The 18,194-nt window shown below is 59.2% G+C and overlaps 1 protein-coding gene across 6 annotated transcripts in view; it reads right to left on the minus strand.

Moving 5' to 3' along the window:
- The window catches only part of PDE9A (phosphodiesterase 9A), an 86,091-nt gene that overhangs the window by 46,119 nt on the left and 21,778 nt on the right, over positions 1-18,194 (minus strand). For all 6 annotated transcript variants that reach the window (XM_079100466.1, XM_079100464.1, XM_079100459.1 and 3 more), the window contains exons 2-4: positions 12,378-12,448; positions 10,767-10,844; positions 5,192-5,235 (exon numbers count right to left, since the gene is read on the minus strand). In XM_079100466.1, coding sequence (XP_078956592.1) covers positions 5,192-5,235; positions 10,767-10,844; positions 12,378-12,448 — 193 coding nt within the window. The remainder of the gene's footprint in view (positions 1-5,191; positions 5,236-10,766; positions 10,845-12,377; positions 12,449-18,194) is intronic.

Below are 18,194 nucleotides of genomic sequence, written 5' to 3' on the forward strand. Positions count from 1 at the left end.
TGAGGGACACACAGACCTGGGGCCAGCACGAGCCTTTCCCAGGACTGCTTATCTCTCTGGAGAGCAAAGTCCTCTCCCGTCCTGCAGGAGTGCACGCAGCCCCTGGCCTCCCCTAGGCCGTGGCACACACTGCCCCATGGGGCAGTCAGCACCTGCCTGCGGGTGAGGGCCCGCGGGAACCCCCAAGGAGGCCACAGGCCAGAAGCTCGGAGAGCAGCCCCCCGCTCTGTGGAGAGTGCGATCCTGAGTGCCAACGGGGCTTTCTGCTTTTCCTCTCCTCCTGGCATGTTTAGAAGAAGGTCCCTGTTGTTCCTTCTCTGCAGACATCTCCACGCTCAGATGTCAACACAGGCCTGTGCTCTGCAGTTCAGCTGATTCCCCAGACTTCCTGGGGTCTCCTGGGGTCTCGGCTTTGTGGGGGCTGCTGCAGGCCTGCTGCCCACTGGTGCCCCACAAGCATGTGGCCCCCAGCCCTTTGCCAGAACCTCCGGGGAGGCGCTCGGTGCTCAGCCCTTGGACGGCCGGTCCTGTTTACAACAGGCTCCAATTTCCATGAGGTCCTTTTCCTTGAGGAGCCCCACAGTCTCTGGACTAGGTTGCCCCAAAGTTACACAAAATTCTCTCTTTCTTGTAAATATCTGAACACAGCTACCATATCCCTGGTCTTCCTCTGCCTGGGCTGAGCCTGTCGCATGTCTCTGTTCCGGCAGGGCCGTATTGTCCTGTCCCTCTGCTCTGGATATTGTGGACCTGGCGTCCTTCTCAGGCGACTCCTGTCTCTGGCGTCTCCGTCTGGCCCCTCCTTGCAGGATACCACCTCCTGGCGACTCTGGCTCTCTTTTGGCCTGTCTCCAAGCTGCCAGCTGCCATCACCATGTCTCCTGCTGAAGGCAGCACAGGCTTCCTGCCGTCTCCTCCTTGCCTGCACCTGATGTCCAGCAGGCCCTGTGTGTCTCCAGCCGTGTGGTCTCCTCCACCTCAGGTGGTGGCTTTCAGGGGCTTGGGGCGGATCCAGATGCTTCTCAGCTCCTCTGCTCCGTTAAGGAGAGCAGCTCTGTCCCCCTCAAAGCCCCAGAGCCTGCTCTGCCCCCACCGCAGGCCTGCTCCTCCTACAGGAGTGACTGCAGTGGCCTCCTGGGCCTCAGGTCCTCTGCTGCCTCCCCTGCTGCCCACCTCCCTTCAAGCCCAGGGCGCTCGCAGCCAGCACTGCAAAGCATAAACACGCCAGGCACAGTGGCGCATGCCTGTGATCCCAGCAACCCAGAGGCTGAGGCCGCAGGATGGCAAGATGCAGGCCAGCCGGACAACTGAGCGAGACGGTCTCAAAACAAAGGGCCCAGGGTTTGATCCCTAGCACCTCTAGAGAAATAAGTGAAGGGCTGGGCATGGAGCTCCCTGGGAGCGTGCCCCGGGTTCACTCCAAGGTACAACAATCCAGAGGACAGACATGGTGAGAGAACGCCACGCTGGGGCTTTTGCCGAGACAGGTGGGTCTGGGAGGCCCCTGCCTCCATGCTTGGTGACAGGAGGGCCTGGGGCGGGAGGTGAAGAGAGCTGCAGGAAGTCCCTGGCTGTGCGACTGGCACCTTGGCACTCAGCTGGCCAACGGGAGACGCGCCGTCCCATAGACACAGTGTGGGGCTGCAGGGTGGCACCCGGGGACAGTGGCCTGGTCGCATCAAGCACCGAGAGGCCTGTACCGCTGCTCCAGAGGGAAGGACTGTCTCACGCTGCAACTCCAGCGCTCCAGGCTCACTGCTGGGTCGAGTCCGCCAAGTGCACACGGATCTGCTGACGTGCTTTCCTGGCCCAAAACCTTCCCTAGCTCCCAGTATCACCCGCGAGGAGTTAAGTCCCACCATGACCTGTGAGGGCAACGTGAGCTGTCCCTGGTGCTCTCCACCTCACCTAAGGGCTGTGTTCTGAAGAGCTGGAGTGGGAAGGCCCCATGGAGGGACCTCAGCTGCCCCTTGGGTACAGCCCAGGAGCCATCCCGAAGCTAACGAACGGGTCTGCACACGCCGCGCAGACTGCACTACCCTGACTCCTGTCGGCCAACAGCAGCACAGCGCTCACCATGACCAGCATCCATCTAGAATTCACCAGGTCTCCAAGAGTCAGGAAAACAGGAGCCAGTCCCAGGAGAAGAGTCAGTCCTCAGAAACGGCCTCGCCGGGACAGGGGCGAGCCTCGCAGTGAGACCAACACCGAACGGTGACCAAGGGGACTCTCTGAAAGACGAGCGAGCACCGTGAGGACAGGCAAGACCTCGAGTTAAATCCACGGAGCAGCCAAGTGCTGGGGAGGAAAAGCACAGGACGGGGCGGAGAGTTCACTGGGTGAGATCGACAGGCTGGACGCCCCGAGGGAGCTCAGTGAAATCCAAGGCGAAACAAAAACGTCTGGGAAAATCAGACTGGAAAAAGGGCACCATCCCATGTGGGGTGGGGACACTCAGGCTGCCTGCTGCCCAGGTGGTGAGGGCCCAGCGGAGCCGGCAGAGAGCGAGCAGAGCACACACTTGATGGACAAGATGGGCCCTGACTGAAGCAGGCCCGCGAGCCCCCACGGGCACACACAGAGAAGGCCACCTGCAAGCCATTCACGGAAAGCCCAGAAGCAGTGACGGGGACACCCTGAGCACCACCAGTGGAGACTCCGACTCGTTGCTGTCGCCAGGAGCGCCAAAGGACCAAGCCGTGGTGCAAGGCCGTGCGTGGCAAGGAGGGCCTCCAATGGAGGCTTTCCAGACCAACACGGGCCGGGCAGCGTGTCGCGGGACGGCCAGTGCCACCGAAGGCAGAGTTCAGGAGGACGGCTCCAGATACCAACCTGCCCCCACGAAGATGGCAGGCAGGCTCGGAAGCCCGCCCACGGCCGAGCGCACGGCCACCCACTGTGGAGGACAAGAGCAACACCAGGAAGAAAAGGAGAAGGGCTCCCAGACCCCGGGGGTGAAGTTCAACACGCTCGCTCTCAGAGCCAGAAGAAGCACCTGGGAAGAACAAGCAGACAGTAGGACACGGGCAGCAAGACATTCAGACACCCACAGTCCCACTGATGTGAACCCTCTAAAGGTGTCAAGGTCAAGGCTGAGAGGCCACAACGGAACTACTGCCTGTGGAGGTCACCCCAAACCTCAACACAGGCACAGGACAGGCAGCAAAGCACACAGCTGGAGGACGCCCCCTCCGAGGCCGTGGGTGGCTGTGTCCCAAGAGGCTCTCAGGAAGGTGTCGAGGCAGAGGGGCAGGCCACAGGGATGACCCGTCTGCTCTCCGAGCAGAAACGGAAGGTGCTGGGGACAGAAACAACTCTACAATCGGGGTGGGGCATTTCCAGACTCGGCTTTCAGTGCCCACAGGGCAGGTCTGCACCAAAGAGGCAGAGACGCAAGGCTGGATTCCACCACAAACCAGCCCGCCAACACGCAGAACCTTCTGCCCAGGACAGTGGGGCAGGCCTTCCTTCAGGGACCCAGGGAAGAGCCGCCAGGACAAACCTGCAGCTCCGTGAACTCGGGACTGAAGCCATGGCAGGCCCTTTTACTCAACTCAGTGGGAGTCACGTAGAAGTCAATGACAGGAAGATAATGGGGTAGGACTCAAGCACCTGAAGTCTGAACAATACCCTTCTAAATACAAATGGGTCAGAGGAGAAGCCACAAGCAAACTTGGAAGCGTTCTGAGTTGAACAAGAATGGAAACACGAGAACATTTATGAGCCTATGCGTTCAGGGAAGTCCTCAGCTTTAAACTGCTCTTACTACCTAAGTTCTAAAATCGAAGGAGCTTCTACCTTTAAGCTAGGAGGGGGGAAATACCTGGAGAGAGTGGAAGGAAATAAATAAGAAAGGGAAGAATCGATACAACTGGGAACAAGAAATGGAGACAACCAAGGCCACCCGAAGCCAGTTCTCTGCAAACATAAACCAGTAAGGTCACAAAACTCTAGTTACACAGATTGACTTTTAAAGGAAGAAGATACAAACAACATCCGTGTCACACAGTGGTGCTTCGGTCAAGGTGGCTGTGTGTACGAGGGTGGCCTGAGGCCTGGCGTGACCCTGTGACGCCACAGCACCCTGAGCAGCTTGCTTTGGTGTGCGCACAACAAAATCACCCAGGGACGCATTTCTCAGGACATCCCCGAAACCAGGGGACCAGTGATGCACTGATATCCTGATGGAGGGGCGTTTCGCTAAAACCCTACAGACATGAAAAGGACAAGGCTCATCTCCACCTTCACGTGCCAGCAAATTCTGAAGTGGTCGCACAGAAGAGCAGCCTGTTGACCCCAGTGCTGAAAGGATGGCCGCGGCCCGGCACTTTGGAAAGGCCCAGCGGATGGTGCTGGCTGAGCAGGCACCGCTCCGAGTACTCCCGCAAGCCCGCTTTGGGGCATTTACCCAGTGCCCCGTGAAGGCTTGCCTGGCGTGCCCATGCCAGCTTTATTCATAAAAGCTCCCCTCAGGAAATAGCGCAAGGGTCCAACTGTGAACGAAGGGCAAGCACGCTTTGTGTGTTCCATCCTGCAGCATGGAAAACTACTCAGCCACAAAGAGTGAGCTGTCTGCGCACGCCATAGCAAGGGGGTCTCAAAGACACCTGGGGCCAAAAGGAGTGCACTTCTAAGCAGCCTCCTCACACGACACTCCCAGGACCAGCCTCGCTGAAGGCGTCCGAGCACAGGTCAGCTGGCGACTGAGACAATCGGGGAGGGCCCAGAGAAGCTTTCCAGGTGGTGTCCACACCCTGCACCCTGATTCTGGTGACCGGAGACATGGCATATAAAGTTTTCAAAACTCATCAAACTATGCACTTAAATGGGACCATTTTATTATGCATAAATAGTACATAAATAAAAGTGACTTAAAAACCTAAAATGAAAAGGGATTGTGAGGAGAGGCCACCCCTGACTGGCTGAGGCACCCGAGGAGCCCTGTGGGTCAGAAGCCTGCCTTCGCCGTTCTCGGAGACTGGGGGACGGGCCCCATTCCCCGGAGGCCAGAGAGGCATGTCCGCTGGCATCGGCTGAGTCCTCAGGCTTGGGTGGGGACTCAGATGGGCAGTGTCCACAGCAGTTAGAGGGTGTTGGATTCCGTAACAGCTCAGGCTGCACCTGCAAATGCTTAACTACTATCTCTAACTTCGTTTTTTTTTTTGACTTAAAAATGATAGCAGGGCCTTACCAGAGAGTTGCTTGACGGCCACAGGCCTCACCTTGTAGGGGGTTCTGCAAAAGAGAAGAGAGGCCACTGAGGAGCCATCCAAGACCCTGCCCGTCTGCTGCCGGAGATGCGCAGGCAGGAGAACCGGGGTCAGCGGGTCAGGGTTGTGTGTGCTGGAAATGGAACCCAGGGCCTTGTGCACCCAAAGTGCACGCTCCACCACCGAGCTACACCCCAGACCTTTGCTGTTGTTTGAAATCAGGTTCTCTGGCTGTTCTCAGCTACCTCCTTCAGATGAATTCTAAATACTTTAATTATACATTCAGGTGAAAGCTTCTTTATAATGTTCATATTTGGTCAAGGAAACACGTGGTCAGCAGGCCCGGTACTGATGAAGGATGCAGTACCGAGTTGGGACGTCAGTGCCTGAACCCCCAGCGCTGCCGAGGCAGGCAGCTCCCCTCTTGCACAGCTGGAGCTCTTGGTGACCGTACCCCCAGGTGGACAAAAACAAATGCACCGGCACCTTGGTGATGTCACCCCAGGGAGCACGAGACCCAGAGAGGCTGGGCAGATGACTTCAGCAGTATGTGTGAAAGATGGCGGTGTAGTGTCACCGCCATGGGGACCTCTGGCCAGGCTGGGAAAGGACCCGAAGTCAATGGAAACTAGGCAAAGAACAGACCCAGCCAGGAGGGACTGGAAAAGCACACTGAGGAGCCTCGAGAGAGGCTGTAGATTTACCCAGCGGTTCAGCAACATTTAAACTCTGGTCGCAGAAGTGCTGAAAGGGCTGGTGGCGGGTGGATGGCTGCGCCCTGGGAACAGCGGCCCACAGCACAGAGCAGACTATGCAATCCTCGCCTGGCAAGCGAACTGCGGAGCCAGTGCACCTAGATTAAACGTCAGACCACGGGACTGGCAGGGTTGTCTGTCCACGTCACTCCCTTGCTGGTTCCTTCGTTCCCTGCTCTGCCGTGCCCACAGTGGTCGGTGCTGGTGACCCAGATGCTCCCCCCGGCACTGACCCTCCAGGTCAGGCACAGGCTGACAGACGGGGTGTTACCAGGCATGGCTCAGGGCTGCGAGCACCCGTCTCAGGAGGATGGAGGGTACACACACTGTCCCTGAGTCTGAACACTTGCATCCCAGCCCCGGGACCACACTGAAGCCCTTGCCCCAAGGTGACAGGAATGGGAGGTGGGGCCTCTGGGAGGTCATTGAGTGGGTGAAGTCATGAGGAAGGGGCCCCCTGGGTGGGATTCATGTCCTCATAAGTGGACAAAGGGACCAGAGGTCCTCTCTCTGTCACGTGAGGACAAAGAAGGCTGCTGTCCGTGAAGTAGGAAGAGGCCCTCCCTGGACCTTGTCATGCTGGGACCCCATCTGGGCTCTTGCCTACTGCCTGAGCTGCCTGTCTGGTCTGTGTCACAGTGACGCTGCGTCTCATGCACTTGTTATTGACTGCAGGGGTCTATCGGTCACTGTCACATGGAGAGTGTGAGCTTATTTCTGGAAGAGAGCACAGAAAACAAGGGTCATGGCCCCAAACCGCAGCGTGAGCAGCACCTGGCTCAACGCCTGGGGCAGCGTGGGGAGCCTCAGCTTTCCATACCGGGAAGTATAAGTGCGGGCACGCTGGGTGGGCACACGCCTCGGAGAGCTTGAACCCTCTCAGGGCGAGAGGCGAGTCCACACCACAGTCTCCCAGCCTCAGAAGGCCTCTCCAAAGGCAGGGCTCCCTTCTCTGCGGGGACTGTGTCCTAAGTGCTGTCTGGGCTCCCAGGTCAGTAGGCATGGTTTATAGAATTCACGTGGGTTTGAAGAGAGGCCCAAGTGGCAGGTGGAGCTTGAAGCCTGGGGAGGTCGGGGACCTCACCGACGGCCACATGGGACTAGCTAGGGGCCAGGGTCAGCCTTTGGACCAGGGCCCATGCTCTGAGCCCTGGGTCAGTGTGCTCAGGCAGGAGAGAAGCTGTACCAGCGCTGGAGGACAGGAGCGGAGGGGTGGTGAGAGGCGAGATGCCTCCTCTTCTCCCTGCCCTCCCTCCTCCTGTTCCTGTGCCTCTGGCTCCCTGCTGTAAGCGGCTCTCGGGATGGGCAGCGGTGGTCAGAGGGAGCCCGGGTCCTGGTGGTCCAGGTGGGGGCTTCCTCTGCCCTCCTCTGAGAGGCAGCAAAAACTTTTCTCTCCTCCTTCTCCTTGGTTCCTAAAATCAATGCTGGAGGGGGCAGGGGTAGCGACCAGGACCAGGAGAAAGGAGGGTCCGGGAGCCAAGGTGGGGTGGAGAACACCTTGGTGGCACCTGAGTGGGGGCGGGGACAGAACAGGAGAGTGGCATCTCAGGGCGGCAGATGCTGAAGACACCCCACGGCCCTGATGAGGGGCAGGCTTGTTGAGACCCTCTGTGGCCGCAGTGACCTGGGGCTGGCCCAGAGCAGAGCCAGGTGCCCCTGGATGGCCATTTGACCTGCTTAAGCACCCAAGCAGCTCTGGTGAGCTGAGAGACAGGAGCCACGGGCCAGTCATGGGCCAAGGTGGATGTGGACATGGACACTGAGACTCCGGGCAGCTGTGGACCTCCCAGGCTCCCGGGCTGGGCTTCCTGCCACTCAGGATTAGCTTTGGCCCTGCTTCCCTAATCCTCTCAAGTCTGAACGAACGGCAGCAGTGCTTCGAGCCAGCTGCAGCGCCTCTGGGACTAGAAGCTCTTGGTTTTGGGTCGATCTCACCCTCATCCCTCCTGTCCCCAGCAGCAGGGGAAGCCCCTCCCTCGGTGGAGGATAAGCTTGCCCTGAGCTTCTGTTGTGTGTGTCTGACCGCCAGGCTTTGGTCCTCTGTTAAGACAGCTGGAGCTGGAAGCCAGGAGGCATTGACCCAGCAGTGGGACAGCCACCAGGTCACTCTGCAGGCGTGGGGCCGCTTCACCTGGCAGAGGGGTGCTGCTCACAGCATGGCTGACCCAGAGCCAGCAGGAGCGCTGTGTTCCGCCAGCGTGCTGGCCGCTCTGCCCTCCCTCTCCATGTGCTCTGCACACGCCCGGTGTTTCTGCCCGCTGTGTAAGTGTCTGTTCTCCTTCCCAAGGGGCTAGAGCTGCGTGACAGACGTGGAGGGGGCAGGGTGCAGGAGGCCCCCGTGTGAGCCGGGCAGCGCCGCTCAGTGTTCCTCCTCCTCTGGATGGCGGGCCCCTCCCTGGGGGGCCGCTCGGTCACACGACTGGAATTAGGATGTGTCTTTCCATTTCTGTTGGTCATTTGGAATCCAGGGTTGCTTGGGAGTCAGCAACCGAGTGAGCCTCTCCAAGTGAGAGCAGGGGCCCATCAGCCTGGGTCCTGTAGCAGGCCTGTGGCTGGGGTCAGCGTGTCCGGGTTATGCCACAGGCTGGTCCGAATGCTCCCTGGTTGTACCAAACATCCCTGCCACAGGAGAGGTGGGCTCTGGACAGGCAGAGGGGCGGGAGCACAGAGGGAGCACAGGGTGGGGAAGTGTGTGGATGTATGCAGAGGGGAGGGACCCACTGGTCAGGCCAGTGGACTTGGGGACAAGGACATGAAAGTGGACTGGGGCCAGATGTCCCCGATACAGGGTCTGGACAATGCACTGAAGGCCCCTGAGGACTCTGTGGTGGGAGCAAGAACCCCGTACTGGGTGAGGGCTGATTCGGGGCTGATTTTTCTGGAAGGCAGGACTGGAGTGGGGGTCCCTGAGGGGGAACAGGAGGCACAAGCACCCTCCATGGGACACGTGGTCTGAGCTTGGAGTTGGCCGTGTACTGTCCAGGAAGGGCAGCCTTGTGGGGAGGCGTGCTCTGATGGTAGGACCAGAAGGTCACGGTCTAGGGGTGGAAGTGGGGGCAGAGAAGGAGCCAAAGAGCATTCAACCGGAGCAGACAGGGCAGTGGGGGACCCCCTGACAGGGACGGAGATCCACCAGGAGCCCTGGGAATCTGAGAGGAGTTCATGAAAAACCCATCCGTGAACTTGCAGCGGAAAGAATCCGGGAAGGTGGACACCAGTCACCTGCAGCAGATTCTCCACCTGGAGGTGGTTCCTCCGTCTGAGGCTGCAGTGACCAGGAGGTGACCACATGCAAGTGACACAGGGTCCTCACCCTGCAGCACCTCTCTCTGTCTCCATCTCCACGTCAGAGGGCGTTCATTCCCACACCCCGTGAGCAGAGTGAATGTTCAGACACGTAGGTTCTGGAGGGCTGCTTTCTGGTGTGTCTGATGCTCTTTCTTGTCCAGGAGCCCCCAGGGCCCAAGTGGCAGGGAGGCCACAGTGCAGTCCCCCTGCCTCTGCAGATGCCTGCTTGCTCAGTGTGGGAGGAAGGACACAGCTCTGCTCAGTCAGCTTGCGCTGCGAGACCTGCCACTGAGGTGACTTCAGGCCTGGGGTGTCGGGGGCCGGACTGCCCAGCACCTCCCCTTGAAGGAGACCTGGCTCAGGCGGGGCTGGAGCTAAGGGGCATGTGCTCGGGCTGGGCTATTCAGGGAGTCCATTAGCAGGGTGCCCCAGGGGAGTCTGGGAGCTGAGAGTGAGAGGAGCCGCTGGAGACTGGCCTCCCGACAGGAGAGTGGATGGGCAGGGCTGGACAGGGAGGGGGCTTGGCTGAAGCCTCGAGGTGACAGGGACAGTGCTGGCCATGTCCACTGGGACCTAGATGGCCCAGACAGTGCCAGCTACATCACCCTAGGAGCTAGCTGACAGGACCACAGCCTTCTGAGGATAGGAGGAAGGAGGAAATTTGTCAGAGGCTGGACGCTCAGGTCCTCAGGCCTGTGGGGCCCAGTGTAGGACTCGGCCCACCCCATCGCTGGAGTCCAAATATCTCCACGTTGTCATTGCACACGAGGGCCTGCCTGGTGTGCATCCACGGGACAACTGGGCAGACACTGGTGACCAGACCAACAGGCCCCATAACCTCCACCGAGCCCCTTGGGGGGCTGGTCAGTGAGGAGTAGGGGACCCAGAGTGGGGTCCTGAGGGGCAGCCTCATCAATCACCAGGACTCATCAATCACCTCACCCCTCAAGACAGCAGGACTTAAATTTTGCCTTGTTCAGTGGCAAATGAGCTGCAGATGACGGGGGACTTTCCAGGCTGCCTGCAAAGGGGCCTGTCACTGGCTGGAGGGTCCCTGCTGCGGGCCCTCCTGGGTCACGTTGTACAGTTGGTGTGGTGGCCAACTTTTCCCACTTTCTAGGCCCCGGGTTCCTGCTCCTCTTATGCCTCAGACGTCTCCCGCTTCCCTGCACAGAATGTTCCAGCATTGCCCCAGGTGGGTCAGCACTCAGCATCCCAGAGGACTCTCCCAGCCTCTCCCGAGGTTAGTGCCGGGATCCCAGGGCCTGGCACGGCCCCTGTGCCCTGCCACGTGCCTCGGTTTCTCCGCCTGCGTACCACCTCCTCACAGGCTCCGTGAGGACGGATCATGGGTTTGATTCGTGCAAAGGAACAAGAGAATCCCTCCCCCCCCCCCAGCCCCGCTCTCCGGCCCCTGCACAGATCCAGAACTCCCTGCAGCAGGAGGGAGGACGGCAGACGCCGCCCTGGGGCAGATGTCGGAGCGCGCTGCCCGCAGCCCTGCCGCCCTTACCGTTCTGAATTGGCCGGCATGGTGGGGTCGATGGAGACCATGGCGTCGTCCGTGGTCAGGAGGGAGATGGTCGTGTTCCTGAAAGACACCCGCGTCAGTGCTCCCCAAGAGTGCGCCTGCAAGCAGCCCCCACGGTCAGGTGCAGAAGAACCAGGACACAGCTGGGGGGGCTCAGGGGTGGCAGGCGGTCCTCGTCGTGCTGACCCACCCCAGGTGAAACCACGTGGCTGAGTGCAACCCGAGGGCGGGGAGGCCTGAGTCATTTAGAAGGGAACTGGAGCCAGTCTGACTTACTGAGCTGGGAGGCTGCAGAAACACTGGTAAGAGAAGTGGACGTATGGAGCCCTGCGAGAGCTGGTGGCTCACCTCCCTACTTCCGGGTCCTTCGAGACTGCACAGACCTCTCCTACCCAAGTTAATGGTTAAGGTGACTCTTCCTCCAGCCTCTCATCTTTGGGGCCTCTTCTAAGCTGTGTTGCCTTCACCAAGTTGCTTAGGCTCTCTGATCTCCAGTTGTGAATTTTTAAAACCCATGCAACGGAGGTGACACATGAATATCAGATTTGTTATCAGTATTGATGTGCACACATTTCTTAGTGCAGGGCTTAGTACATGGTGCCCAGAGATGCCCCAAACTGTGTGCTGTTCTTGTGGCCATGAACTGCCATCTGCTGCTTCATCTGCTGAGTCTTCTCTCCCTACCTGTCGGGGAGAGCTTCCACTGCACTTCTGACCGCTGGCCTTCGTTGACCCTCATCCTAACTGCAGAGTCACTCTGCCAGCACCAGTCCTGATGGCGCTTTGTCATCAGGAAGGGACGCTGGCCGAGTGTCCCTCACTGAAATGTGGGACACCAGGGCTTTTCCGACCTTGGGCTTGGGGGTTTCCTGATGCCCGCATAACCTCGGGGAGAGGACTGAGTCTAAACGTGGACTTCGTGTCTCCTCACATGCAGCCTGAAGGCACGGTGGTGTGGAATTTCCGTGCACCCGTGTGTTAGGCAAAATGCCTAGGCCTTGGAGATGCTCAGCCCTTGATCAGAAGATTCACTTGCTTGTATGCACTCGATTTAGGAAAGCAACTCCTGTGCGATCCAAGTTCCCCCATTGATGCGGACGTGTCAGAGGAGTGAGCAGAGCCACCGATTGCCCTTCTGAATGCGTTCTGAATTCAGACTTTCCTGCAACTGTCAATTTAAAAACGACAGACCTGCTTTCTCTTTTTAATCGATGGCGGCAGGAAAGTCTGGATTCTATGCAGGGATGCGGGCAGTGCGAGCAGGAGTAGGAAGGAGGAGGGTCTCTGGTTCTGTTGCACGGATGCACGTTTCCTCCTCAACAGGAGTCTCTGTTGAGAGACCCCCGGTGGGAGGGCCGCGGGCACCGCGAGGGCTGGCAACAAACCCACGCACGACCTTCCTCGCACAGCAGGCGGACAAGTGCGAGGAGGACCCAGCTCGGCAGAGGCACTTCTGCTTCCTCCGCCCCTTGGCTTCCCCTCTGCTGTGCTGCCTGGCCTCTTTGGGGTGTGGGCGTGCAGCCGACTGGGCAGAGCTGCTGAGTGGACACAAGCGGCACCTCGGCCTCGCCCGTCCCGCCCCCGGGCACTCACCGCGGCAGCCCAGTGGCGATGCAGAACAGGTCCATGATGTCGCTGGAGTTGCAGTACTTGCTGAACACCACCTACAAAACAGAGAAGCCAGGGCGGTGAGGCCGGCAGAGGGGCCCCGGTTCCCATGGCGACGTCAGATTCCACGTGCCTCCTCTCTGTTCTGACCCGAGGCTTATTTTAAGAAGGGGCACCTTGAGAGTGGGCTCCGGAGTCACACACCCACCTTCATTCGGCTGGTTTACACAGGTTGTGAGAAACCTCATTCTCCTGTTCGGGGAAAGGGCTGTGAGCGATAAGGGATGCTGCCTGCTGCCTGCTGCCAGGACCGCGCGACGCCTGGCGCAGGATCCCAACGCGCGAGGCTTCGCGCTCCACCGCCCAGCCAGTCTCCGTTTTCTCATGGGTCCATGACATTAAAACAGCAAATCTAAGCTCATGAACTTTAAAAAGATTGCCTTTTCACATTTTGGGAACCGAGGGACTGAGACTGAATGACTAAGTCAAAGAGGGGGGATCAGAATCTCAGCAGAGTAGCTGGGAGTAGTTGGTGTTGAATGTGAACTGCAGGTAGGGTTGCAGCACACCCCCCTGTGACCAGGGGGCCCGCGAGGGGACAGAGACCCCAGGCTACATCAGCATCTCTGTGCAACGGGTCCACACTGAGGCTTGGTCTGGGGAAGCCCTCCTGGGGAGGGCGGGTCTCAGGTACAGCAGTGCCCTCCCTTGTCCATGCTATCACCTTCCACGGTCACCTGTGGTCAACCAGGGTCTACAAATAGTAAATGGAAAATTCCAAATAAACAATTTGCAAGTTTTTGGCCGCATGCTTTTCTGAGAAGCGCGATGAAACCTCACATCCTTGCGCTCCATCCTGCCTGCAACAGGCGTCCGTCATCCCTCCAACCTGGGGATCCGCTGCCTGTCAGTCACCTGGCTGTCTTGTTTATTGGGTTGACTGGAGGCATCACAGTGTTTGTGTGCTAGTGACCCCTGTTTTACTTGATGCAGTCATTGCTCTATTTTATTCTTATTGCTAATCTCTGTGCCTAATTTATAAATTAAACTTTATCATAGTTATATATGTGTACAGAAAAAGAGTATCCACAGGTGATCCCTCCAGGTGACCCAGCAGCTTCGGGCATCCCTGGGGTGTTGGAGCGACTCCCCAGGGATCAGGGTGCTGCATGGGGCAGTCCGCCCAGGCTCCCTTCCTCGTGACAGCGGCACCCCTTTACATGCTTCCTGGCTCCCCTGGACCTGCCCATTTGCTAATAGCATGCGCCCCTGGCAGGGGCCAGGACCAAGCCCGAGGAGATGGTTATTTTTTGGTGCTGGTCACATTATTTTTAAAGCTAAGATTAGTTTGCTCTTCCTTTTCTTGGAGACAGAGAGATACAGAAAACAGACTTCCCTCCCTCCATAGGCTTCCTGTGACCAGTTTCACTTCCTGAGTGCCACTGGCCCAGCAGCAATGAGGCAGAGAGCACAGGGGTCTAGGTGGGACCAGGAACCTGCACTGTGGTTTTCCAGGCCTCTGGGTTAGGAGCCCACTCAGGGTGTGGTCTAGCCCAGAGGGTTGACCCTGCAAGAGGTGGGGGCAGGTGCTGGGGGCACGGTGCCCAGCTCCGTGGCCAGTCAGTGGTCCTTTCTCCAAGGACCGCTGCACGTTTCCTCTTGTGCACAGAGGCAGCCGGGTGGCCTGCCCCGGACGCTCAGAGCTCACAGGGCTGATCCTGAAGTTACACTCTCTCCAGTCACGATAAATAGAACCTACTGAAACTGCGGGCCTCAAGAGGCTGGAGGGAGGCCCATGGGCCAGCAGCACCTGGAAAGGCGAGGGGGATAGCTGGCGGCACCCGGGTCTCTGTGCCTGGGACTCTCCCCGACTGCCCGAGGGAGTGTCCCGCCAGGGCACCCAGAGCAGGGCCGGGACCCTGACCCTGCTGTTTGTCTTGGCCCTGGGTGAGCTGTTCCATACAAGGGTTCCAGAGAAGGGCAGAGGTCACCTGCCAGTGGCTCAGCTCTGCTCCGACCCTTGCCTGAGGCTCAGCTACCAGCGGAGGCCGGAGGCCGGAGTTTGTGTCTTCAGAGAGGAAGCTCGGGCAGAAGAGGGCGCCGCAGGCTCCTCAGGCCTCTGGCACCTCGAGGCTCTCCTTAGCTGGTAAACGGTGTCCTGTGACCGCTCCTTAGCTGGTAAACGGTGTCCTGTGATGCTCACAACGCCTGGCCTGGCGAGTGAATCCCAGGGCGGAGTGAATGGACGGGGAGTTTCCACCTAACGCTGACTCTCTGCCCCACGAGGAGGCGCTTTCTCCCTCTCCAGCCATCCCTACCTGGACTAGGCGGTAGGTTTTTTGCAAACTGAAATGAGACTTTTCTAAAGGACCCCTGATGTTTACCATTGGCTCCCCTCAACCCTGTACAGAAACTTATTAAAAGTCTTTCCTTTCCGTGACAACAGAGTTATCTGCCAAGGTTCTAGAAGAATTGACCTCCCTTCCACCAGGAGTAACCGGGAGCCTCGTGCAGCCGTGATCGTGCCTGAGGGTCATGGTCAGGGACCAGGCTCATTTGTCCAGGGTGTGTAGGTGCTGCGGGGACGACACAGGGGGTGACCTGGTCCTCAGGTCCCTGATGTCCAGGAGGGAACAAAGGCCCTACCTTTTGGCAGGCCAGGAGCTTGGGAATATTTTGGAGACCCCGAGGCGTGAGGAGCCACCCAAGTTCATGAGACTGTGGTGAGATCTGAAGGGAGAGGCCTTACCCTTCCGTGTGTGGCCTCCCAGCAAAGCGGACTCAGGGAGGCCTCTGCAGCACCAATGCTGCCCCCGGCCTTGCCCACCCAGCCCCTGGGTACTGAGGATGCCCTCTCAGAGACTCTGACAAAAGGCGGGAGGTTGCAAGGAGATTTGGAATAAGCCGGAAAGATCTCGCTGGAGGCTCCAGGGGAGAAGGTGCCTCGCCAGCTGGCAAGGCCCTCCCTCCTCTGCTCTTTGGAACAGATCTGACATCTCATGGTGTCTCTTCTGCTGTTGTGAACTAGCCTCCAGCAGGGCGGAAACAAGAGACCGGGCAGGAAACTGCCCGTGACCCCCAAGGGGGGGCTGTGTCAGGGAGGGACCCAGCCTCCGCCAGCCGTCACCCACCGGACCTGTCCCCAGGCATGGGGCTGCGTGGCCACAGGCTGAACACTGCAAACGTCCTTCGTCCAGAAACAGCAGACACACGCACAGCTGATGAGCTGGGCTGCAAGCAGGAGGTGCGGAGGCACCAGGATCCGGTGCTGCTCCAGCGTGGGGCGACTCAGACCGAGAGGTGCAAGCGAGCACGGCGGGTCACCACCCGACCCTCCCGTGGTCTGACTGGCATACTGTGAGGCAAAAACGAGATGGGAGAAACACATGAGAGCACGGAGCCCTGCTCTTGGCCGGATGCTGATCCTGCTCCGTGTTCCGCCGAGCCCTGCAATTATCAGGGGAACCACTGTGTCCAGGAACCTTGGGACGCCCACAAGAGGACGCTGGTACTCACTGGGCACCCCCACAGCCAAGTGCCACTGAAACTGGTGACGCGGGAAACTGAGGCACAGAGAGATGCATGAGTTCCCCAGGCCCAGCCAGCGAGAGGCGGGTGAGGATGGCTTCCCAGGCCGGGGCAGAGCTGGCACCCCGCCAGCAGGTGTCTGCTAACTCCCAGGGGCTGCCCGAGAATTGCTCTTTGCTCAGTCTGCTTCCTTGGAACCGTGTTGGAGGGGTGGATTTGGGGTTGAAGTTCTGCCTTACCATCACCCCTTCATCTGCTGTCTCCTGCACCCTGTGGGCAAGACCGCAACACAGGAGCCTGGTAACCATTCTGTAAGTACGCTGCAGCGTCAGCATCACCTGCCTCTGGGGCAGCAAGGGCAGGAATGAAGGAGGCGTTTGAGAGAATTGCTCAGCCAGGCAGGGTGACGCACACTGGTGATCCCAGCTACTCGGGAGGCTGAGACAGGAGCATGGCAAGTTCAAGGCCAGCCTCAGCAACTTAGACTCTATCTCAAAGTAAAAAATTAAAAGGGCTGGAGATGCAGCGTGGGGGCAGAGCAAGTACTGGGCTCAGTCCCCAGCACTACAGGGAAAGTGACTCAAATCCCAATAGATTGCACATCAACTTCCTGCACATCGATGGCCCAGGTGGCTCTGAAGTGCTCCATGCTGGTGTGAGGCTCTCACGGTCCCCAGCCACCAAATGCCCAGCAGGGATCTTTGACCACACTCTCTTCAGCACGTGACCATTTTAGCAGGAAGCCATGTTACAAGCTGCAGGATCTCCTGTGGTGGGAAGGAATGGCGTGTAACTCGGCTCCTCCGTTCCCACTGCTTCTCCAAAGAGTTGCCCTTGACCTTGGGAAGGCAAGGGCGGCCCCCAGGGGCATGCTCACAGCAAGGGTCCTATGTCAATCAGTCCAGGGCAGGAAGAGCAGCTGTGGCTGTGCACCTGATGCTCTGGGCCAACGCAGGGCTTCTTGGGTGTGCAGGGTTCTGGTGGACCAGGAAGGCAAAGGGGGACCCAGGACTGTACCTCTGCCCACTCACCAAGCTGGTTGTCATGGCATGGCCATCAGGTTGGCTGTGGGACCTTTTTGACAAACATCCCTGAGTTTCTCTTTCCAAGTGGAGACTTAGGGCAAGACCCTGGGACTGAAGTGACCAGCCTGCACCCACCATGGCACACGGAATCTCCACCAAGTGGCTGTCCAGCCTGCTCCCTAGAGCCCCGGACAGGCCGCCATGGTTCCTGGAGACCCTGCCCTGCCCGCATGACCTAAGACTATCCAACTGGTGCCCAATCCCACTTCTCCACGAGAACTTGAGAGTGGGAGCTGGTGGCAACGGGCGGCAAGCTCGGTGACATAGGACCTCCTCGACAAGACGCTCACAGGGGCCACCCGAGAGAAGAGGAAGGAGGAGCAGCCCCCGGGGAGGGGCAGGGCGGGAGCTGAGTAGGGGTGGGGGGTGGGGGGGTGGGGGTGGGGAGGCTGCGGAGGAGGGGAGGCGGGCCGCTGGCCATCCAGGGAGCCTGATCATCCACACCCGGCGCCCACTGGCCTCCACATGAGCTCCCACCGCCTGGAAGCGGCAGAGGAAGGATGCTTCTTGCAGTTTGGAGTGTCTCAAGGAGAACACTTGGAGCAGGGCCAGGACTGGAGGAGCAGAGGTGGGCGTGGCCCCACACCTCCAGGGCGCCTCCCAGCTGGAGGCCTGGAAGGAGGAACGAGTTTCTGAAAGGGCTTTGATTCTGAGTCCAGAGGCCTCTTCTGGGGCCTCTTCTGCTGACGGAACACGGAGTGGTTTGGGGCTCCTTTCTTCTCTGCACACCCCATTCGAAGACTGAGCAAGGGGAGGCAGAAGGGGCCTCTTGTGTCCCACTCCAAGGCCCACTTGGTGCATCTGCAGTCTGCAAGGCAGAAGCCCGGACAGCCAGGTTCCCCATCCCTCCGTTCAGCAGAGGGAGGAGGATCCTGGCTTATTGTAAAACCGGAGCACAGAACAAAGGGTTCCCGAGTTCCTCTGAAGGGCTTCTCGCCAGCCTCCCACCCTGTAAATGCGCTGTGATTTCAGTACGCACTGCAGCAAGGATTTGGAAGGGCGCCGTGAGGGCAGAGGAGACAGGAGGTGCTGGGTGGTTCTGGAGAGCAAGCCAGGCGGGATGACATGCCCTGAATGGCAAACAGGACAGATGTGACGCATTCATGCCGATGAGAGCCCGGGCTGCCGGGCAGCCCACCTGCACCAACAGCCCTGGGGTCCACACCCCTGCCAGGGCTGAACCTCCTGA

The sequence above is a fragment of the Sciurus vulgaris genome (genome assembly GCF_902686455.1).
Source record: "Sciurus vulgaris genome assembly, chromosome: 10".
NCBI lineage: Eukaryota > Metazoa > Chordata > Mammalia > Rodentia > Sciuridae > Sciurus > Sciurus vulgaris.